We start from the raw sequence: 26,286 nt of genomic DNA on the forward strand, positions 1-26,286 counted from the left end.
GTTAATGCACGGCCACATACGCTGGCTAAAACGGTCAAGTGTGTCATCCCCTTCATAAAACTGGGTATTTGCTCCGCGACACAAAACAAATTCAAGAACACAGTAAATGTATTGAAATTGGCCACCAAATGACAATGAATAGCTGGTAGGTCTTTGTCGAAAATTAGTGAACCGAAACAGCAGTTTCGTCCTAAGTTTCGGAGCTGACGAAAAATTGCAAATAATATGTCGTTTGTCCACAGTCCAAGACGAAACTGCTGCTTTTGACTCACCAATTTTCGACAAAGACTTTTCACAATACAATATCTACGTTCTTAAATCTGTTTTTTTAGGTCGCGGTGGTGCAAAACCCCCTTTTTATGTCAGTACCTACATTAATCTTATTGCCTCTAGCACTCATAATGACTCACCTATCGTCTGGCACTTGTTATCTCGAATGGGCATGCATAGTAGTGACTTGGTTTGGAAGCCTATCGCCTTGTCTAACTCTTTGTCAATCCTGAAACCGAAAATGAGGTGTATAGGTAATTTACAAGTATTTATGAAATGATAGTAATGATGATGATGATAATGATAATAATAACGATAATAATAAAAACAGTAATAATAATAATGATGATGATGACAAATATAATAATAATAATGAAAATAATAATAATGATAATAATAGTAACAACAATATGGATAATAATAATAATGATTATAAGTAGTTAGATAAAAAGCACTTTTTGACAAAGGATACAAAACATATCTTACAACCTATGTTTTCATAAATATTCTATTGCTTCACTTCAAAACAGATTCATGTTTTAATGCTGGCAACTATCTACATTATGCCAAAATGAATATATTGATCGTGAATCAATAATGTTAACCAGTGTCTTAAAATTAAAATTTCAAAGAATCCTGATAGTTTTAAAGTACCTTGGATCATTCTGTGCATCACTGATGTTAGCACGTTCCCCACTTATTGCCACTTGTTCAATGATGCCATTGGATAATTTGATGTCCCCCGATGCGAAGGTCGGATTCGTGTGACCGTTTGAAGTTGACCCAGTGAGATCGAACACCTTTGAAAACGTGATTGTCTATAGGATGAAATGAAAAGAAAAACAGAAAGGTTTGAAACGAAAACAAGTTACAAATTTGTATACTATCATTTATATCATGTCTAAAAAACAAAAAAACAAAAACAAAAAACACCGCTTATTACTAACCAATATTTTCACATAGGCAACAAGTTTACAGATGAAACAGTATTTTGCTTAGTATGCCGGAACCTCCTTCTCAAAATTATGCTTGTCTGCTAATGATGTCATGGGAAATCAAAATATACTTCTGTATATTATAATTTCTTTTTCATATGTCATTTTACTATTTTTTTGCAAATAACCTGTTACAGATGCTTTTAAACATCTCGCAAAAAAAATCACAAATGAAATTTCTGTTGAAATGAATAATTAAAGACTGAAAATAGAACAATGATGAATTAATAGTCAGCAATCAAATAATGGTGTCCTATAATTGTCAATACTTTATTCTCTTTTGTTTTGTTGTATTGGGTATTTTTTGACGAGTGGTAATTGTAACTCTATAATTATCACCTCTGGTTTTCCTGTACTTCTATAAGCACCAAGCGTATATACATGCTGTGCTTGTGAGAGAGAAGTGATTGAGAGAGGAGTGATTGAGCGAAACGATGTGTATTCAATCAGATATGATCACTTACTTCCGGGCATTATCTTTCAACGTTAAACCCCTCGAAAAAAGTGCCTCAAGGCTCTATTCTCGGACCTATACTGTTCCTACGTACTTGAATTACAGGCAATGCCGATGTGCCCTAACAATTTCACCCAAGGCATAAACACAGACAATATTTTACAGACGGACCTCCTGAATATCAATTTCCTTATCAGTCACTGATGTAATGAAAGCTGAATGTTATATATTTCAAAAGCTGTTTCAATATTTTTTCAACAAAAGAGGCAAGATGCCTATACAGAAGCGAAGCCAGAGTACCATCATTATACATGTATGCAAAGGTGAACCGAGAAGTTAAACAAAGACAAGGGGTGGTCAAGACGATCTGAAATAAGATGGGTTACGAGGAAATGAGAATTATCCTTCGAGTATTAAGTCCAGTCGTATCGAATCGAATTAAGATCCTTCCATTTGATTCTAACGCAATACACGGTAACGATAGAGAGTCCCGCAGGGTGCATGCAACATGCATGAATCTGGAGCTATTAGACTTTCATGAACCTGGGTCTAATCTCCTAGATTGTATGAGATGAGGTTTGTTCCGTAAGGTCGTTTCCAAGACGAGTAATTCTGTAATAAAAACCCGAGTTAGACAAAAAGGATTGGGGATGTTTCCCTTTTTAAAATTTAAAACAGTGTAAGTCGGATTGTTTTTTTCCCGATACGATGAGGGTGGATGATGTCTATATTCAACAGAACGTCATTATCTTTTATGAGCACGTATAATATTCCATCTAAAAGCAGCATGAGATAATATAAAAGTTAAGAATGTTCATGTAGATAAGATATGTCAACCCATTGATGTACAATTGACTTCAATATCATAATGTTCAATTTGTGAGTCTGTATTGTGTGTTAAAAGGTCCAAAGAACAGAAAATTTAACAATGCAGCATAATTTTAATAGCTTTGATATGAATTGTAGTCATTATTTTGATTAATGTAAAAAAACATGATTTGAGCATTAAAGTAGCGAGTAAAGTAACTCAAATTCACAGTGTCAAGTAAAAGTAATAATAATGAACTATAAGGCTTCAAATAATTTAATACTTTATATGACTCTGCTTAGTAACAACTGATGTTCACAAGTTAATGCTTATAATATTTTATTATATGCATAAAAATAAGGAATAAACAATAAAATTTATTCTTTAAGAAGAGACAGAGAAACGCAGTCTCGACGATAGCAAAAGATGTAAAAATAATCAGAATTCAACAATTTTTTACTAGCTCGGGAAGAGACCTTTTAATGCAATCAAAATTTTGGTTTGAATCATCTTTTTTTGTCACGCTTCTTTTGTTTTTTATTTTTTTTTATTAAGATACAATTAAGCAGGCTTATAAAATCATTCTTATTTTTTCTCAATGCTATCATGATGCCAATTTATCAATACTATACGCTCATTATAAAATCTTAATTTAAATTTCACTATATGAAAAACTTTCTAAAAATGTTTTTATTTACCGACCAACATAAAAAATGAGAATATACTAGAACCTCACAATTTATGATTAAGTATCAAGAGCGTTCTTTTCAATGCTACACCAGGGAAAAGTCATCGCTCAAATGATTATCGTGATTTCACGCTGAACTTTAATAAGAATTATTATCTGCTAGTCAAGTTTGTATTTTTTTTCTTTTCGAGGTCACTAGACTCTCCCGAGTATTTTCACAAAATCTCAAATGACTAATGTTCGCTATTGAATCTGCGTTAGACTTGTTTTTATTTTACACTTTTACACTCGGTCACACGGGCGAATCAGACTCAGGCTGACCAAATTTTATGACGTTGTTTCCAATGGCACGCTATCGGTCGGTTTGGAGTCGGTATCGTTGGTGTGACAGTAGCATGACATTCCCTTGATGATGATTCTTCAAATATCGCCCCATAATACACCAATAGTTAGAATCATCACCAAAGGGCGAGAAAGAAAGAAAGATGGAGGGAAAGTGTAATGAGCAAACCATCATTATTTATCGTGAGAGTTGTTCACGCGCCGAGCAATTCCTCTTAAAGGCCGACGGGATAAAAACTTGTCTGCTTTCATTCGTTTTTTTTTCTTCTCACCATCAATTCCACGTGACAAAGACAAATCCAGGTGAGCCTCTTGTTTGTTAACGTTGTGGATCGAGAGCAGAAAATACGGGAAACTCTTTACCTTTCCTTCCGAGACACGCTTTTAAAATTCGAAGAAATGTCAATTTTTATCGAAATCGAGTCTCCTGTCTTAAAATATCCACCCAGGTCAGTCGTTTTCAGGGGCTTACCAAATCAAAATGATCAAATCTAAAATAGCTCGACTGAAACAAGCGGTACCAACGACTTTAGACACTGGATATGGAAGCCAAGAATAATCTATTGCACTATCTGACTATGCTAGTGCTGAAGCACGATCGACGTCGAAAAGGGAGTGGTATTATTAAACGAATCCCTAAGCTTCCTTAGATCTAATTAAACAGGCTTCCCATCATTTCTACCCCTGAAGCGATGTGGTTTTTATTTCCCCTAGAGTACGTATATTTTCTCCCATGTGTCGTCATGCCAGGCAGTTGTAGTCGAGGACTGCAAGAAATATTTTCATTTGTCTCGCCATTCGAAAAAGAGATGTCATAATAACCAGAATTGCTCTCTCTTTAAAACCAGTACTATTGCATCAAAATCATATCGCATTGTGTGCCGAAAACAAGCTGACAACTTCAAATGTTTTGGTTCTGTTATGGTGTTTTTCTTCGTAGTATCTGTGAACGTTTGAATGTAATTCGTTATACGTCAGTATTTATTGTCGGGTGTTCATCTGAATAAAAATTAGAAGGATTTATATCAATTTACACCAAAGATTGGCGGTGATCCACTGTATTTCCGCTATTGCGAAAACGCAAACGAGATGGTCGGACAGACAGACGCCGCAACAAAGCATGCTTTATGGCGGATGGAGGCCTAGATATAACAATTCAAGAGAAATTCACACACGGGATAATTTTCATTCCTTTTCATACATATTGATGGGCATGTTGATGACTTTTATGAGCATGTCAAATGGCTCGATAAAACCGGCAATGTTCCAATACATAACCGTTACGAGAAAGTACCTTCAATAGAATTTCAATAGGTGTGCATTCGATAATCAAGGCGGTCTCACAACGAGGGGGGGGGGGGTGTCCATGGGTCCGTTACAGAAATCTTTGCAATCAAACGCAACTCTAGAAAACAAACGCAACTTAATTTCCAGCCAATCAGAAGCATGCATTTGATACTTCCACTTGATGCATTCGAACGCAACTGTTTCTGCAACGAGCCCCGTGTCTCTCAAGAGACGGCATGATAATATTCAGAGAATTCCTCTTCAAGAACGTGGATTGCATTTTTACAAGCAGAAAACATGGGAATGTGTATATTTTCCATCTTAAAAGCAACTGAACACTTATTTTTTCTTCAACGTACTACGATTTACATCTCTCTGGGCAACCTCTTGACTGTTGACTAGAGCGAGTTCAAAGCATATGTAATCAAAATGTGTAATGTCCGTAAAGGTCATCGTGCACCTTACGCCTGGTCCAGGATCCGATTTTGGAGCAAATCGCATTTTGCTTATTTTCTGAAAATATGACTGAAAAGAATCTTTTATTTGAGGTTCGTATTAAGTGAAAGAATACTAATATAACAATGTTGATGATTGGAAGCTTTTACTTAGGAGGAAAGGCCAAATTAGTTCCAAATCGTATCCAATTGGACGACTGCTATGACGTCATTACGACTAGATATTAAATTCGCTTTTATTCTAATAAGGATGATAGCATAGTCGCAGATTTAATCGTATGTATTCATACGATCATTTAGAACATTACACAGTAAGATATTCCATTTCTGAATATAGCAGTAAGTACTACTTCTTTTCATTTCAATATTAGGTCGCAGACCAATCGTAAGGTGTGCGTAACGCTGTTGCGCTTTCTAAAAAGGTGTTAAAAATATGCAGCTCTGTTGTGTTCAACTAACGCACAAGAAAATAAATTCACCCTCCTTTATCAGAAATTTCTTTATTGTTTTAAGCCCCATTTGTCGGATTTCTACTTTAAACATATATCATGTTGGGTCAACACTGTCTGCATCAGATTAGTATTAAAAAGTACTGGAGATAAAGCTCGATTGCAGTCATATGAAACGCATATTTCTAATTGTGTTACAGAGCCTGCCGATGCAAACAGTGAAAATTTTAGGATTAACTTTTGTACCGATGTGTACTTTTTTAATACCCTTAGAAGCATGAACATGAAATAGAAAGCTGTTTTTTCATCAGTTTCTATGAGGTCTCTCTGTTGTCTTATAGACTGAAACGATTTTTCCCGGAACACTTCCAGGTCTCTTGCATTTTATTTTTCTGTATCACGGGCTGATAAAATATTCTAAAGCCAGACGGATCAAAAACTAATAAGTAAAGTTTAGAGGTTAGTCTGGATAGGATTTCTCATATGCATCATTAGTGCTCATTAGGTCACGTGAATAGAGTGGATTCCACCCCAACAATCTTGGTATTATTCTATGCCCTACGAGCAGAATAGGCAATTAAAGTTCGTGCAACGAAAAATAAAGTCTCTATTAGGTTAAAATGGAGGACTCCATAAGCGCATGCATTATTAAGTTAATGTACTGAGACCCCTTCACTTAATTATTCGGTCCCGGCTAGCCACATAGCTTACATTAGTGGGTGATTATGACAAAATTTTAGTAATAATCAGAGTTTAGATAAAGGCCTGTGGCTCCGGTGTAAAAGTCAGAATTTCCACTAAAGTAATTTCAAGCTTCGGAGGCGAGGTCGAATATATTATGTGAGATTATTTTCGTTCCCTAAACTACAACAATGCACATTAAACTGTGGTTCCACGATTATTATCTATCTATCTATCTATCTATCTATATTTATATAATCATATCTTTTAGTTAAAATGGTGTCTCATAATCTCTTATATTTATTATTACATTATGTAGTATTTATCGTAATTTTTCTTTTTACATTAGTCAGCGCCTAATGAACTTAAGTGATTACGTAGATAATGGCTTTTCCCTTAACATCAAGAGACATCTTTTCATACAGCTCCTTCCATTTTACTAGTTTCTCCCTTATTTTTATGTTTTCTTTAGCTTCGTAGATATTTTTTTCTTATTATCCTTTAAAAAATCCTTAAAATCCATATTTTATTGTTCGAAATGGACACCAGAAATGAAATACTCCGAAAATTTGTTTCGCCCAATTGACGGTGGGCCCGGCAGCCGCTGTGCAGCGCCAGATCAACGAGGCTCTATCCCTTTAATTGTTGAACACCAAACAGGGTAGCAGCAACTCCCATCTTTTAAACGTCTTTTGGTCTGACACGGTCGGGGTTTGAACCCCCGACCTCCCGCTTGTGAGACGGACGCTCTACCAACTGAGCCAACACACCGGTTCTTCTATTATGGATCAATAATAAATGAATCTGAATCTGATCTCAATACTTTAATCATACTTTATTCTTAGGTTCGTCATCATCACATTCATGACTCTAAATAGTTTGAAATTTACCATCAGGACGATGAGTTTGAAAATGTGGTCAAGTAAATTTTACGTTTCTTTTTTTAACATAATGACCAATAAATTTAAGGGCTCCCTTGCAAAGCAGCCCCCTGACTTGAATGGGACTACCCAGATTTTCATAGAGAAAACGTGAATGAATAAATAGACTGATTAATTAAATTAATGAATAAATGCGGAAAAACGATGAGCAACGGTGGATATCTCTAATCACAGTGTACATGGTCATCTTAAATTCCGATTTTCCCTTTCTGAAAAGAGTATTTCCAGAGTCAGATGAATATATATGAAGAGAATCCAAAAAAGAATGCGTTCTTTAAACTGTTAACTGGATGAAAAGTTAATTCACCTGAAACTTTATTTGAACCCCCTCCCCCGACCAACCTGTGATAAGCCACCCTTGAAAATAACATTGATAAAGAGAGTATATAATATAGATAAGATATACCCACTTCGTAGACTCGTTAGACTTGGACAAACTACATATAAACAAACGAAGGGGGACACTTCATCTATATTTATCATTTGAAGACGAATGGGCCAGTGCCCTACGTCACTAAAGGTGCCAAAAATCTCACATCATTGAAAACCACAAGTCATTAAAATAGATTGCAAGGCTTGATGAACATCATCTGCAGTGAACTACAACTGACACCTCGCTAAATCCAACAGATCCAGCCAGTAGATCGATATACTACTAATATGTTTTTCGCCATTTTCGAAGTCTTTAAAACACGGGTGTATACATACTTAATCCCATCAAGTTTAAACAACTGTTGTTTAATTGTTTAAACTTTTAAACAAGTTGTTTAAAAAGTTTAAACAATTACAAAAAAAGTTTTAACAAATTGTTGTTAGAGTGACAGGTTTAAACAGTGCAATTTTTTTTACTATGTACAACAATAAACAACAAAAAGAGGACAAGAAAAAGTTAAATACAAGCAGCACAATCAGAGTGATATCGTACTCGACTATACTTTAAAGTGATTGGTTAACATTGGTTTGACTTTTAAAAAATCTGAGCTAGAAGGTCACACTTGTCACCTGTATCTGTGATATGTTACAAAAATGAAGCCCAGAAAAAATTGCGTTCAAATATAATGATTTAGTGCTTCAAAAATTGACATATAAAGTGACCAGAAACACCATCTTACTTTCATCCCATACACTTATGTGTACTATTTAGGCGTCTATAAGACACCTACTTACAAAATTGGGGTTTGCCTTGTAGTTTTAGCTTTTCATTCTCAATAAAGGTTGTTTTCAGGGTTTATTAGTTCTAATACATGCACTTGTATACACGTTTCATCTTGGTTTGAGAGAATTTTTTAAATCGGCTGCTCACAAAGTTAAACAATACCTTTAATATATTCACGTCTTCTGTTGAATACGTGATAGTATATAAGATATATAGAAAATATGTGACTGAAAAAATAATCTACTATGCAAAAAGAGTATGTTCTTACTTTAAACGGGGTATAAAGCCATTTTGTCCATTTGAGACTTTAAAGTAGAACCGTTTCATTAATGTGCACCTTCCTATGGAAATGAATTAAAGAATTTAATTTTAGCACAATAACATAACCTGAAATTCGAAACTATCCTTCAACTAACGAGCCGAACGGAGTTGTGGTCATGTAGATCAGAGACGAAGTAAGACCACCCAAAATAGAAAAGGAGGGAGATACAGACATAGAAAGACATATAGAGACAGGGAGAGGGGGTAGAGGAGAAAGAAGGAGAGAGGGATGAAAGGGAGATGAGGAGAAATGGGAAAGAGAGAGAGAGAGAGAGATAATACGAGGGAGAAGGGATATTTAGAAGGCATTGAATAAATGGGAGGTGGGTGGCTTGAAGATAGGAAGAGGGAGAAGAGGAGGGTGAAGGAAAGATAGAGCATTGGAGCGAAAGAAAGAGAGAGAGTGAAAAGTATGAGAGAACAGAGTAGAGAACGAAAGAAGGGGAACAAATAACGGCTCTCGAAACCCCTGTTACCGCATTGGATTCGGTATTCATCATTCCATCAATATTTGATTAAGGTCCCTAACGTTTCTGACATTATGATTCCAGCAAATACTTCATTTCCTATCGTAAGATCAAACCCATGTCTCGACGGAATCCAAGACATTATGACGTGTGCCGCAAGCTGTCTGGGGACAGACATGATTCGCAGAGACGGTGAATATTAAACATGATAACGTACCTTGTAAAGCAGGTGATTAGAACATGGGAGGCGGCTACGCTTTAAAACTCACCTGACAGCTCAAGCTTCATATCCTGTCATTTTGTTTTTAATAAACGGTTGCTTGCTGGAGAAAGCGCGTCAAGATTGCTATCGAAGGGAAGACTTATTGATTAGAGGATGCGAAAAAAAATAAAGACGGAAATACTTAGAGGGAAGGATCGTAGAAGTGGTATGCATTTATCAGTATCTTGAGATTAAGAGTGAAACAAGGATGCGGATTTTCGGAATGTGAGGGTGTATGCGTGGGAGGCACTGCGTGAGAGAGAGAGAGAGAGAGAGAGAGAGAAAGGAAAGAAAAGTAGGGGAAATGAGATAAAGAAAGGAGGAAAGGAAATGTTGAGGATAGATGGGAGAGGGAAGAAATTTTTAGACAGACTGCACCCCGATAGCATGCGTCCGGGTGTTGGCCCCGTGTTGGCGGGGTGGAGTTGTTTTTCTACCCCACTTCCACCATAGTTGGAGCAAATCCTTCCCGACACAGTCCTGCTGTTACCTCTCTGGGGGCGCCTTAAAGGGAAGTTCACCCTGACAAAAAGTTTATTGTAAAAATAGCAGAAAAATTAATGAAAAATATTGCCGAAGGTTTGAGAAAAATTCATCAAATAATTAAAAAGTTATTAGAATTTCAATTATTTGATTTGTGACGTCATATGCGAGCAGCATTCCTACATAGCGAATGGTAAAAAATCAATAAAATGTCATTTTCTCAGAAAATTGAAAATGGTTTTCACTGTAACTTTTGTATATCAATAGACAAATCGTTTCACACCCGATCATGAAAAGAAAACAAAATTAAGTCATCAGGAACCATACAAAATTTGAAATTTATGCATTTTATATTACATAACACATGGGACAGCTGCTCGTTTATGACGTCACAAATCCAAAACTTTGAACTCTAATAACTTTCTTACTTTTTAACGGATTTTCCTCAAACCTTCACCAATATTTTTTACTATTTTTTCTGCTATTTTTACAAGAAAGTTTTCTTCAGGGTGAACTTCCCCTTTAATAGGAAGGGTTGATTTGTTTCACCCTGCCCTTTGTCGGGCAGGGCAGTCAATAAAGTGTTTGTTAAGACGGGGCTTCAGTCACACCTGCGAAACCGATTTCAAACCGACCGATAGCACGACATTGGGAATTATATAACAAAGGTTACCAATTAATCCGCGCGATTTTTTTTCTATTGATTGCACATTTTAGTCAATGCAATCAATCATAGAAAAGTGTACGACCATTGCTAAGCTTCTAGAGTCGGTTTTGTTGGTGTGACTGTAACAAGGCGAAGAAGGCGTATTCGACACACGAGGACAGTCGATGACAATAAAAAGGGCACGAACTGACAGAAGGGTTTAGGTAGAAAGCAAGGAAGGGTATAGAGACTTCGGAGACTGCGATAGGGTACCATCGCCGATACCGGACAGTGGCCGCGAAAGAGACAAACAAATAAGAAGTAATACAGGGGAAAGCTGAACTTAGAAGACGAGTTCGAGCAGAAAGCGGGTACTTGGGCGACGACGACGAACGCAGAGGAAGATTGGATGAAAAGATAAACACGATCTACTATGCAAGGTCACGGCTTAGCTTTCCTCTTCTTAGGCCCTCCTTGGACTAGAAACCCCCAGGCTGGTAAAGGTTAGTACTCTTAAGATTTCCCTCAAACTACTTGTCGGGTGTCCTCAAACATTGGTTTACGGACAGCCGATCCGTGTTTGCAGATGGCAACGATAGAAAGGGCACGTGGAAGAGAAATGAAAAAAAAATACAACGGAAGCGTCATTGCTGCATCTGATAACTTGACTAAACGTAACTCATTGTCGGGAAAGGTGATCCATAATTATGATAATTGTAGTTGTTTATCATGCGCATTAATATTCTTTCGCCAGAATATATAGCAGAGTAGGTATATAGCAACGGATGATCTCATTTCCATTCAACGTGTATTCTTAAGGGATTCTAACAAACCTAATAGCAAAACGATAAAGCTAATTTGCCCCCGAAGTGGGTGATCTATATGCAATACATGTAGACTTAATCCCGATGCAGTTTTACCAAGTACAGTGAGAATACAAGAATGGCAGTCCAATAATGACTACAGAGCTAACATGTTTCACATAAATACGCAATTTATGTTAAAACGTCGCATTTCAACAATCACCTATGCGTTATTTCTCCGTGATAGCAAATATGAAATTATGTAAAGACATGGGAACTGTTTGAAATGATTACAAAAAATATATGACAACTGTCATCCAGAACAGCACACAGACAAATATCGCATTGAAATTTGACACACAAGTATTGCTTTTGAAGAGTACTTCAGCGCATGTCACAGAATTGAGGGTATCAGAGTTTTACAAGGAGAATGGTAGACCGTTCTTGTTTTCTTTACACGTCCTTAATGTCAGCCACACCAACAAAACTAACTCCTAACCGAATGATAGTACGCCATGGGAAATAACGTTATGTTTTTGATCGGTCTGTGGTCGTTTTCCTCGGTGTGACTTTCGGCATCATTTTATGACTTTGACCCACTCGACTTAGTGGGTGGTATTCTGACAGCCATGGTTTAGCTAGACCTGTGTTAACTTAGACCGCGATTTATGGAGTGCCAGATATTAACTAATTCATCAATTAGAAATTATTCGTGTCCTACTGCTAAAAAAGTTTCCAAACCATTGAGTCGTGAAAAAGGGAATAATAGGAAAATGCAAAAACACAATGATTTTCGATTAAATAATTATTTGATAGATTATAATTTCCACGAATTGGAAGAGATGTTACGAAGCTAGCATTTTCATAAAAGTGCGCTTTGAAATTCTAGTTTAATCTATAGGGTTAAGCCAACCAATCAGTTGCCCATGACATACCAACAATGTGTCATTTAGTTTCGAAATATGCATGTACATTATTATTTTTCTTGGGTGCCTTATTTCTTTTCTCCAGCACTAGAACCTTATTATTGTCTTGATAATTAATTTCTTATTAGAATCACAAAATGATATTTAAATAACTATTTTATCAGTCACGTCCTGGAACTCGGCGGTCCTTTATACAACGCTAATGAGAGTTACACAATTTATTTGGCAACGGGTGAATAGCTACATAAAACTCTGACTAATAAATTCATCGTTCGATTTCAATCAACATTATTTAACAACCTTTCCCTTTTCGTCGCTGGCAAGCAGGCTTCTGAGAATGTTAGTCATGTACCTAGCTCCTCCTGAACTCCATTCTTGGTAAGAAATGATCTCCATTACATCGGCAGCACGGCGAATGTTTGCCCACCACTTGTTTGGTTGTGATCAGAAATGGCCAGGCACTTCAAATCTAGGTCTGCATATTGGTTTGGAGCGAGTGGACAGGCATACAGATGTATTATCACCATTCGTCGTCTTTGCTTCTACCTCCGCGATCGAGGACCGCGGTATATAAGGTTTGCGATTATAACTTGAACGTTTTGAGCTCAAATGAAATATTATTGAATTAAATTCCCACCGGGGCTGGAAAGGAATACACGCTCTCCAGGCAACATAAACAATGATGGAACAGAGGGTCGAACTCTCATCGGAGAAACATGATCAATGGACGAAGTGTATGGAAACCGGTCAAGTTCTCTTGCCATAGTGTCATGATCATAATAATATTAGCAGAGGTGATATGTATGAGGAGTGAAATTAGGAGGATACATTAATATTTTCGTTAAAATTGATTTGTTCTCATTCCCTTAATATTTTGCTAGGATCTTTGTTTTCAAGATAATGGGTTATATTATTGGGAACTTTAGGTATTATTACACATTATACTGGAATCTATTTAGATACTTTTATAAATTTGTTCCAGCCATTTTTTCGACAAAAATAAATTTGACTAGCAAAAAAGGGTTATCACCAAAAAACTAAGGTCATCTCGTCCGAAGTACATGTTTTAATTCGATTTTGATTTCTTTCCATCATAAAAGACCAAAATAATGGGGGGGGGGTGATTTTGTAACCCCCTAATATTTTTGGGTAGGGGGACGCGTCCCCCTTGGATTTCCGACATGGTTCCAGTAAAGGGTGGGATTTAACTTAGTACAATTTAATTCATTCTCACCAAATGTGTTTACTGTTTGTGCCGTTGGTATAGTGGTAGCAATAGGCCAAACTCATAATTTATTGTGTTTCAGATTATATTTCACGTTATTGGAGATTATCATGGCAGGTATGCTTCACGGATTCCTCACTCAATTTAAATTCTCAACTCTGTGAAAAAATACAATATCTTCTTTTGATATGCATAAATAAACATTGTACGGTGAAACAGCGTAAACTTTACGGAAGACCCAATTTAATGGTGAAGTACCATAAAAACCTCTAAGGTATTAAGCATTTACGATAATATATAAGTCGTGGAGCAAGTTACCGGGAATATACCGTCAAATGAATTACCGTTAACATGGTTAATCTCTCACAACTTGCTGTAAGACATTCCACCGTAACTTTTACAGTTTAATGTTAACACGTTTAATATCTCCGCGAGTAATGTTTTACCTTTGGTATTTACGGTATTTTCCCCATAAAAATTGTATTTACCGTAGATAATTAAGTGTAAAGATATATACTTGACTATTTATATTGGTTCATGGCGTAAATTCCTTCGGCAAGAATTTATCCAAATTATGCTGCACTCGACCCAGGTGAGGTGAATGGGTACCCGGTAGGATTTATTCCTTGAACGCTTTAGTGCCTATTAATGTGGCGGCTCGGCTACAGCCGGGGTAATGATATGATACAAAGTATATCAAAGCGCAGTTAAGTATAGTACTATATAAATGGACATATGATTATTATTATTCTCCAAAAATACTATATACTCATAGTGCTACTAACATAATTGGGTTTGCACGAATCTCCACTTCTAAAGAATACAGTTGACGAGAAATAGAACCAAAATCCACTTTGAGTCAGTATCAATTTATTCACTCACAAAGAAAAGCCAGCGTCCTTATTTTCGAATCTGTGTTTTGAATCGTATATAAAGAGATAATGCAGTTTGCATCCCAGCGCCCAAGGGCGTCTATGCTATCAGATTTCCATATCAAATTTAGCTTATCAAGAACATGGATCTTGCATTTTCTCACTTTGTGCCTGAATGTCCATCAAGCTAACAGCAGATGAAATCTAATTGCATAACATGATGTATAACTTTGTAGACGCGATGGATGCATTGCGTTCCAAAACTGGCTCAACCTTTTTCTGTAGTGTAACAAAATACAGGAACATCCCAATATGGACACGGGGAGATCACGAGTACTAAACAACACGGATGGAACCACGTGGGACCGAAACCCCGAACGGGGTCTAATAAGCTGCAATACCCACAAATCTTTACTGCTCTCATTACATCCTGCAGAGTGCGACTCATGACATCTACTGCAGTTTACTGACCTGTTATTCCGTCCACTCCCTTTGCTACATAACACACACGCTCGCCGTAATAGCAGACGGATTTGGTAAGCGAAGAGCATTAAGTTTTAGGGTATGCGACGCCATAATAAGTGACACTTATCCGACACACGGAGCCATTTTGAACAAGTTTAGGAAGCTCTTAAATTCGTCCAATACAAAAACTTAACTGTCGACTGGACTGATTGAATTGTTAACATGAGATGATTTGGCGTATTATTATTTTTTTTAAACTGAAGTGTATAACCCTTAGTCGAAATGAGGATGAAATATGTGCCAAAAATAAATTTCTTTCCCACAATAACGGAGATAATGTATGGAACTGTAACTCCAAAGTACATAGAAATAGGGAATGAGTATACTTGTCAAGTTCAAATTACACATACAATCAGAGTATACTAACAAAACTTGAAAGAGTAATAAATGTGCCTAAAGGCAACAATTGAAAACAAAAATAAGAATCCTCCAGAGTCTTTGTACCGTAGGTACAGATCGTCTTCTAAAATAGATTTTCCCTAAAATGAAATTTTAAACGCCTCCTTTCTAAGTGAACTGTATAGAAGCGTGTCAAGAATGCTTTTCAACTAGTACAATCCCCGGGTGCTCATCACTTCTGTTTACGAATGATATGATTGGTATTTGATATCATTATTTAGCAGCGTTCACACATAGGTAATGACTGGTACTTGTATATCAATGTGAATAAAGCCACCTCAGCTTAAGGATGCTTGATAGCATACTGACTAGCGTTCACACTTGAGTAATGACTGCATTATCAGTGAGAACATACTCATCTCAGCTGATGAATCCTTTATATTATTATTGCACATCGTTCACACTTGAGTATATGACTGGAAATACCAGTGTGAATAAACTTACCTCGGCTGATGGATCTTTGATAATCATTACTGAGCATCGTTCACACTTTAGTATATGAGTGGAAATATCAGTGTGAATAAACTTACCTCGGCTGATGGATCTTTGATGATCATTACTGAGCAGCGTTCACACTTGAGTAATGACTGGGCCCTCTGCATCGTTTTCTGAACAACGTTGTCTAAACTTGTCTGCTCTTCAAACAGGTCATGGGCAACCTCCAAGAGTTTCTAGAATAAAGAAGTAACATTTGGAAGGGAGGATAAATCTACTGGTCCTACCAATATGGATCAATAACACGATTCAATACTCAGCAAAAAAATGAGTAGAATTACCACTAGGGAAATTATTTAGTCATACGCTCTTATTCTCATTACTTCATTTCATTTAGCGTTAAGGGCGCTTCATAGACAAGAAAAAAAGAGCACAATCACACACTCAAACACTCACTCCCACACCCATCTATCTCATACATCCCCACATCACAGTAACATCAACGAAAGACACTCCAGACCTACATACCATTGGTTGGTTTGGAATCGTCTTAATAAACTTTTTCATTACTCAAACACTTTTCTATACAAGTTAAGAGTTTCTTGTAATAAATTGCATTTTTAAAGATGTACCATTTCTAATGCATTTTCAACATTCTGTTATCTTCTTCACTGTTGTCGTTATGAGTTTTTTGTTTCCTTATTTCGGTCACTTTAGTTTCCTTTTTGCCGTTTGTATATCTTGTTTAAAGCTTACTTATATGTTTCAATTGTTTTCGCTATTTCAATTAAACCAATCTTATAAGTATATACAATTTTCAACTATGTTCAATCAGTCAATCAATCGATCTGTTAATTAATGAATCAATACCAACTTTATTCAATATGATTTCTGGTGGAAACAAGAATATGGATGCGTGCCTGTAAAGAATTCATTCATGTACAGATTTTCGAAATAATTCGCGTGTACCCAACAGTTACGAAAATATCAACGGAGATGTCAATTAAATGAACATCCACAGTAGATCCCTATATGCACCGCTTCGTATTGAAGAAGATTGTGTATATCCTTGATCAGGTCCCAGGGGATTTTCGCCGTTCTCACCTCCAAGTAGATGGAGAAAACTCCCGGGGAGTGTGAAATGTTGTAAACCCGAACCAAGAGCAGGAAATGTTACCGTACTCGAATTTCATCACGCATCCGAAGAGCTAAGCAGCTGAAGGGGTGCGATGGAGGGGCAATGGCAGCTTTGAGATGTCGACGCATTAACTATAAGGAGCGCAGATTTCAAGATCGTATTCACCCATTGTGTGTAGGGAGGGTGTATGTGTGTGTGATGTATGTGGATTTTCACCTTTGTTCTGGATTTCGTTGCTCAATATACTCTTCATTTCAAGATCTTGCTTACTACAATGCTTTTAATAACTTTCGCTTTTGATTCATAGCGCTTAAATAATTATATATGTTCATCCTATCAATAAGAATCGCTATCTATGACAAAAGGTTAATTGATCCAAATGCATTCAAATTTCGATATTTCACTTGTTTTTGATTTCGTAGCCGATTAAAATGTTCTATTCAAGACCTTGCTATTCAAATGCATTTAGATTTACACTTTGATTACTTTATTCTCGCGCTCAAAAATGGATCCCTTTGATAATCTATGCAACGCCAAAACTACCTCTGTAATATTATTGAACGGTTGATTATAGTTTCCTTTAATACTCATTACCGTGTCACGGCGAGTCTGTAATGAGTGTGTGTATTAAGATGACGGGTTTTTTTTATTGGAATTAGATGTTTATATTACAAACACTTTGTTATAATTGGTACTATCGTAACCCCTGTCATGCCTGTGGTGCGGCAGGCATGTGGTCATCTAACTTTCTATCAAAAGTAGAGAGTTTTTAGAATGACCTATTTGACTTCCTTCCTATAAATCTTTTTTTCGTTGTTGTTGCGGTCCCTGAGAGTGGCACTCATTTCTTATCGCCATTTACCTCCTACTTTCTACATATCCCACATGCATACCCCAACCCCCTCCCTTCCTCTTCCCTCAGATTCCGACCAGACTGTTTCCACAAATCGGTAAGATATTATCAAAGATCTGTCCTCGCTAGTTACTATGTTTCATTAATCGTCTTTTGTTTCGTCACCCCACACCACTCAGTCTCGTTGTACACCGTCTAATAAACCCGTCTCCATTTTGGCGACAAAGGCTTCACATTACTCTTCATAATGTACTGTATCTCCAATCACAGTCACTTCTCATCCCTTAATGCCACATCGTTTAAAGCTCCTTTGAATACAATTGACGTGATGTCATGCATAATTGATAGTATTGCATTTTTAAACACAGTTTTACGACTTTAACTCTTACCTTACTCTTGCATTATTAAATCAGGTAATAGAAATTCTCGTTTTCCATTTTTTCTTATCCCTAATACACAAGTAAAGAAAATCAATGGTGTTATTCACCAAATTTATCCAACCGTCTAATTAGAATATAAGTCCAATCTCTTTCCAATCGCTCAATGTCAATATATATGATGAACAATGCCTGAATTTGAATAAACATCATACATAATTATAGTCATGACTTAGTTACAGAGATTTCGGTACGTGATTGTGATGTAAAGCATTTATTCTTTTCATGCAGCTATGGTATCTTGTACAGAAATAAAATAAAAGTGGTGTAAATGTATGTATGAAACTAATCAGTTCATATCTTATAGAGATGTAAAGTTGTCAATGAGTTTACACTTTATAGAGATGTAGGAATCCAATAAGTATACATCATCATTATAGAGATGTATGAATTCAATTATTTTACAACTTATATAGAGACATACGAATTCAGTAAATGTACATCTTATGGAGATGTATGAATTCAATGAGTTTACATCTTATAGAGATGTATGATTTCAATCAGTTTACATCATGAATTCAATGAGTTTACATCTTACAGAAATGTATGAATTCAATAATTTTACATTCTTATAGAGATGTCTGAATTCAATGAGTTTACATCTTATAGAGATGTATGAATTCAATGAGTTTACATCTTATAGAGATGTATGATTTCAATCAGTTTACATCATGAATTAAATGAGTTTACATCTTACAGAAATGTATGAATTCAATAATTTTACATTCTTATAGAGATGTCTGAATTCAATGAGTTTACATCTTATAGAGATGTATGAATTCAATGAGTTTAAGTCTTACAGAGATGTATACATCTTACAGAGATGCATGAAGTCAATAAATTGACATCTTATAGATATGTATGAATTCAATTATTTTACATCTTATAGAGATGCGTGAATTCAATAAGTTTAAGTCTTATAGAGATGTATGAATTCAATAAGTCTACATCTTATAGAGATGTATAAATTCAATGAGTTTATATCTCACAGAGATGTATGAATTTAATAAGTCTACATCTTATAGAGATGTATGAATTCAATAAGTTTACATCTTATAGAGATGTATGAATTCAATGAGTTTACATCTCACATAGATGTATGAATTCAATAAGTTTACATCTTATAGAGATGTATGAATTCAATCAGTTTACATCTCACAGAGATGTATGAATTCAATAAGTTTAAGTCTTACAGAGATGTATACATCTTACAGAGGTGTGTGAATTCAATAAGTTTACATCTTATGAAGATGTATGAATTCAATCAGTTTACATCTCACAGAGATGTATGAATTCAATGAGTTTATATCTTATAGAGATGTATGAATTCAATAAGTTTACATCTCACAGAGATGTATGAATTCAATGAGTTTACATCTTATAGAGATGTATGATTTCAATCAGTTTACATCATGAATTCAATGAGTTTACATCTTACAGAAATGTATGAATTCAATAAGTTTACATCTTATAGAGATGTCTGAATTCAATGAGTTTACATCTTATAGAGATGTATGAATTCAATAAGTTTACATCTTATAGAAATGTATGAATTCAATCAGTTTACATCATGAATTCAATGAGTTTACATCTTACAGAAATGTATGAATTCAATAAGTTTATATCTTATAGAGATGTATGAATTCAATAAGTTTACATCTTATAGAGATGTATGAATTCAATAAGTTTAAGTCTTACAGAGATGTATACATCTTACAGAGATGCGTGAATTCAATAAGTTTAAGTCTTATAGAGATGTATGAATTCAATGAGTTTACATCTTATAGAGATGTATGATTTCAATCAGTTTACATCATGAATTAAATGAGTTTACATCTTACAGAAATGTATGAATTCAATAAGTTTACATTCTTATAGAGATGTATGAATTCAATGAGTTTACATCTCACAGAGATGTAAGAATTCAATGAGTTTAAGTCTTACAGAGATGCATGAAGTCAAGAAGTTTACATCTCACAGAGATGTATGAATTCAATGAGTTTAAGTCTTACAGAGATGTATACATCTTACAGAGATGCATGAAGTCAATAAATTGACATCTTATAGAGATGTATGAATTCAATGAGTTTAAGTCTTACAGAGATGTATACATCTTACAGAGATGCATGAAGTCAACAAGTTTATATACATCTCACAGAGATGTATGAATTCAATGAGTTTAAGTCTTACAGAGATGTATACATCTTACATAGATGCATGAAGTCAATAAGTTTACATCTCACAGAGATGTATGAATTCAATGAGTTTAAGTCTTACAGAGATGTATACATCTTACAGAGATGCATGAAGTCAATAAATTGACATCTAATAGAGATGTATGAATTCAATGAGTTTAAGTCTTACAGAAATGTATACATCTTACAGAGATGCATGAAGTCAACAAGTTTATATACATCTCACAGAGATGTATAAATTCAATGAGTTTAAGTCTTACAGAAATGTATACATCTTACAGAGATACATGAAGTCAACAAGTTTATATACATCTCACAGAGATGTATGAATTCAATGAGTTTAAGTCTTACAGAGATGTATACATCTTACAGAGATGCATGAAGTCAATAAGTTTACATCTCACAGAGATGTATGAATTCAATGAGTTTAAGTCTTACAGAGATGTATACATCTTACAGAGATGCATGAAGTCAATAAATTGACATCTTATAGATATGTATGAATTCAATTATTTTACATCTTATAGAGATGCGTGAATTCAATAAGTTTAAGTCTTATAGAGATGTATGAATTCAATAAGTCTACATCTTATAGAGATGTATGAATTCAATGAGTTTATATCTCACAGAGATGTATGAATTCAATAAGTCTACATCTTATAGAGATGTATGAATTCAATAAGTTTACATCTTATAGAGATGTATGGATTCAATGAGTTTATATCTCACAGAGATGTATGAATTCAATAAGTTTACATCTTATAGAGATGTATGAATTCAATAAGTTTAAGTCTTACAGAGATGTATACATCTTACAGAGATGCGTGAATTCAATAAGTTTAAGTCTTATAGAGATGTATGAATTCAATAAGTCTACATCTTATAGAGATGTATGAATTCAATGAGTTTATATCTCACAGAGATGTATGAATTCAATAAGTTTACATCTTATAGAGATGCGTGAATTCAATAAGTTTAAGTCTTACAGAGATGTATGAATTCAATAAGTCCACATCTTGAAGTTGGGATTCGAGGAGTTTACATCTTATAGAGATGTTGGAATTCGATGAGTTTACATCTTATAGCGATGTTGGAATTCGATGAGTTTACATCTTATAGCGATGTTGGAATTCGATGAGTTTACATCTTATAGAGATGTTGGAATTCGATGAGTTTACATCTTATAGAGATATTGGAATTCGATGAGTTTACATCTTATAGAGATGTTGGAATTCGATGAGTTTACATCTTATAGAGATATTGGAATTCGATGAGTTTACATCTTATAAAAATGAACGTAACGTATTACATTTCTCTCACAATTGCCTATTCATATGAAAATATAGGTGGCAAAAGAATTGTGCATCGCTACAGAATAATCTAATATATTTCACACTTTTACGTATAAATGCAATAAATAAACGAGGTGCATTGGATATTGTTATAAATTCGATCATCACAATTTTTAAATATGGACACTATAACAGAATCATGAAAAATGACTTGTTTTGTAGATAGTTGAAACAAATTTGATGTCGAATTGAGAATCTTCTGCAGATAGGCCAAATTCAAAGTATACAAATGAAATAGGAATGCAATTCAAGAAGTATATCATCCTTGATTATCCTTAATACAGTTTGCCATATGCAGAAACCTCACATATCCATTACTTAAAATAAACGATTTACTCTCTATTTTGTTCGGCCAGACAGACTATTAGCATAAACTATATCGATTGACCCTAATCAATCGTGGCTTCTTGTCCGGGAAAGAGGTCGGCTAAAACACAAAATTGCCTGCGGGTGATTGGCTACCTTATATCACGTGACATGCTCTTCCGGTGCGTTCTCACTTTCACCTTCCTGTTCTTGTTTACGGTATTCCATTGAAGCACCTGATGTCGCTTGGTGGGTTGTTCTCAATTATTGTTTTCATTAAATTTTGTATCTATATTTTTTTCTCATAAAAATGCCTACCCCAGAAAAGAATTAGTTGTTGAATGTGTTGTGCTATGTTTTATGATGATTGAGTAAATCGAAAATAACCAAAGTAGTGAAACGTCATCGATTAACTTTGTAAATTTGACATTTATACTTGATTTCTATATTTGAAATTTTATGGAAAATAACACTTTTTCCAGATTTTCATTTTTTTAGATAATAATTCTTGCATTTCAAATCCGTTTTATTTTTCTCGACAAACAATAAAAAAAACACAACAAATTCTGATGAACATGATGTTGCCTTTGATATTACATCGCGGTCAAAAACATTGATAAACTGTAAGTCCAGACATGTACCTCAGCATGCACATACGGATTAATATTAACAATAATACATCTAATTTTCATGTGATATAAAGCTCAGAACGAAGGAGTAAACCAGTCAAACATAAATATAGGTCAAAATGGGGGGGGGGGGATGAACTGTATATGGAGACAATACAGGAATTAGAATGAGATTTGAGATACTTCCTAAATGAAGTTTTGGAACACTTAAGTGAAAAATGTAAAGAGTTTCTTGATGGGTGGTACGTTAGAAAAGGCCTATCTATTCATGATCTGAATGCAGTTTCATCAGGAAGAAAAACTTCACGATCATAATAAATCAGGTATCCTCTCATGTCTACTAGATATGCTCCAAATATTGTTTGAGTTCCAAAATGCATTTTGGTGAAGAGCTGTACTGAATTGTTCGTGTTAGCACAAGGGTGTACTCACATCTGTTGGATACTGTTTATACATCAACAATTTTAATCATTTATGAATATTTCATTTTAATGTTTGCATATTCACTTACCCTATTTCTGTCATACTCCTTCATGTATGTATCAAAGAGCATCGCATTGCTGATCCCTATTCCACAGAACGTCAGATATGTCTCTAAGAGCTGAACAAGAAAAAAAAGAATATAGAAAAGAATAAAATGTTTGTGTGTTGTGTGTGCACTTGCGTGTGGTCTTTACTTCTACGTACAAGAAGTACTTGCTTCAGAAACAATTCAATTCAGATTATTCGTCTGGTGATTATTATTGCCAAAAGTTAGTGATTGTCCGGTTTATATTATCCGGATAGGCATATATATATATATGAATACCGAATCTATAGCCACTACAAAATATCTGAATGTAGCATGATAGATCAGTTTACCTGTGCAGATGAAGAATTGACGCAAAACGGAAATTGATGTAATAACTCTGCTGGGAAGAGCACAATGTATCTCATGGTGTGTGTTCACAGTGTTGAACATAATGTGAAATCCTTGTCACACTCTTAAATGGAGCATTTCAACAGTGTGTATCACATTTCCACAACACTGTGAACTTTCACACAGTGTAGAGGTGTCGACAGTACGGCATTGTCTTCACACAATTATATTTCTTAATTTCAGAACATGAGTTAATGTTTCACATTATAGTAAACACAACATGAACACACTGCGTGTCACTGTAATTTATAATAAGGCCGGAAACGTCTCGATGAGCACTTCAAATAGGATACGAAGAGTAATATCAGTCACGGAGGAAGAAAAAGAAGAAATGAATAAACGTCATATTGTTTTACATAATTTGTTCAGTCTTACAACTTTATACCCTGGTATCCTGCTTAAGGTCACGAGCCAGGTTACGAGATTATTTGTTCCAAAACTATGCGGTCGCTTGAAAAATGGTCCAGAATCACATCATTATTTTTTGTTGAAATGTATACTGCGCTCACACCAACGTAAGAGGGTTACAGACCGATTAAAATATTTCGAATTTCATAATAATCGGTCGGTTTGGAGTTGGTGTGACTGTAAAGTGGGGATGGTGGGGATGAACTGAATAGGATTAGGGTCTTTAATTAGGACATTATCATTATTACATTTAATTAAAATGTTATAAAAAATACATAGTAAATTAACAAACGCAAAATGTTTATTTCCCCTTGCAACACTGACAATCATGTGTAGTATAGGGAGTTTGGGTGGAGAGGTTGGGTATGGAAGTGGGGATGGAGGAGTCAAGGAAATAGGAGCAGGCAAGAGAAAAGGAGATTTGATTAGAGATAGGAATATGTAAGATTAAATAGTTGTAGTGTGTATGGAGAGGGGGAGATTAATAGCGGATTGAGGAAGACGATAGAAATGAGAGATGATGGATTAACAAAAATGAAAATACTCTTTAAATAACTTATGCTTCATTTCTGCTGTTCAATCTAATGCGTTCTTACTGTCACTTTCAGTTTGATTAAATTAGTTTTTAGGATCATTTACGTTTATTATATCGACTTGGCTAAATTTATTTGACAACTAGGCTTTCAAAGATGATCTAGATTAAAATCGAACATTTTAGCTGAATCCAAGATTACCCTTCTCGGAGTTTATTATTTTGCTCTATATGAGGTTACATGGTCATATAACCGCATTGTAACCTCCTACGTATACATACATCCCCAAACCAAGACGATTCCATTCCAGTTTGTCCTGTAAAGCGTTTTGCTTGCCTTTGCCAACTCCTCTGATGGCGTCTCAGCCAGTGAAACCGAGAATCAATCATTTGCTTATTTATCGGGAGAAATGACGCGGTGAATTTCCCCAGAGATCCATAGTCGTCGATGCCCGATCACCAGACGCTTAAAACCAAGATATATTTCCAAGTTTTCAAAATATAATGTAAACAGAGGACACCCTATACATCAACATATAGAGTTATTGAAAAATGATGTGGTGGTTAGGGCATTAGGTGCAGCACGCACAGGAAAGGCGATTATCGTTAGGCATAATTATTCCAGGCACTTAAGAGGCCGATTTATGAGTCGGCATGCAACTGAAATGGGTGAGGCATCAAAACGGTAAGAAACTCTTACTTAGCGTTTGATATAAAGAACAATGAAGAAGAATAGGACTACAAAATATCCAATTTCATCAAACGCCTATCGCCTATATTCTATTTTCTACCAGCAAAATAGTCTATTGTAATTTGCTTCGTAGATATTCTTTCGCGACATCCGTTTTGTTTTCCGCCCCGCAAAATTTGTATGTGTGTGTGTGGGGGGGTCAACGCACAGATTTCCCCCACTGTAGAATGTAGTAGAATGCTTTCTAGAATGCTAGTTCGGTTTCAACAGTAATCACAACATCTTTGCTGTATTTCATAATGTTGAGTTGTAGGTAATAATGTTTCTTTTATTTAAAAAATATAATAAAAAAGAGCTCATGTGTGCTTTATTCGTCGACCTTATTTGCAATGAATGGCTCCCCTGACAAAAGTGCGACCTTCAGACTGTTTACATATACTTGCTTTACCCTAACTCTCACATAAATATAGAATAGAAACGTGTTTGTGCATTATTGTCTGTCTATATCTATTCACATCCAGGCAATCAATCTCAAAAACATGTTTTCGGCGCCATTGAGGTGCAAAGATATCTCCTAAAAGATAAATATGTCTGTGAATCGTTGCAGCTAATTCAGTTTTTTTTTCTTTCTTTCTCGTCGGATGGAGCAGACATGTATACTGCCAAAAGGGGGAGTTCGCTTTCATCCCCGTTTTGGGACGGGACGAGCGTAAGTTGGAATCATATTTTATTTACACGTGGCTAAATTCGGAGGAAGGGAGTACGACGCGATAATAAAATGCAGCTGACTTGATTTCCGATATTGATCGTTCACTGGGTGATCGATAGGACAAGTGGTTCACATTTTCACAGCTAAGTGCTAAACAGAGATTGCGTATAGGCACAATGCCATAGCAAAGGTGTTCTTTTCAAAGAAAGACATGCTATTAATGATTC

The 26,286-nt window shown here is 35.4% G+C and overlaps 1 protein-coding gene across 1 annotated transcript in view; it reads right to left on the bottom strand.

Moving 5' to 3' along the window:
* LOC121411522 (dual 3',5'-cyclic-AMP and -GMP phosphodiesterase 11A-like) overlaps positions 1-26,286 on the bottom strand; it is a 100,177-nt gene that overhangs the window by 29,119 nt on the left and 44,772 nt on the right. The window contains exons 5-8 of the mRNA XM_041604290.1: positions 23,312-23,401; positions 15,986-16,126; positions 925-1,088; positions 411-499 (exon numbers count right to left, since the gene is read on the bottom strand). Coding sequence (XP_041460224.1) covers positions 411-499; positions 925-1,088; positions 15,986-16,126; positions 23,312-23,401 — 484 coding nt within the window. The remainder of the gene's footprint in view (positions 1-410; positions 500-924; positions 1,089-15,985; positions 16,127-23,311; positions 23,402-26,286) is intronic.

The sequence above is a fragment of the Lytechinus variegatus genome, chromosome 3 (genome assembly GCF_018143015.1).
Source record: "Lytechinus variegatus isolate NC3 chromosome 3, Lvar_3.0, whole genome shotgun sequence".
NCBI classification, from domain to species: domain Eukaryota; kingdom Metazoa; phylum Echinodermata; class Echinoidea; order Temnopleuroida; family Toxopneustidae; genus Lytechinus; species Lytechinus variegatus.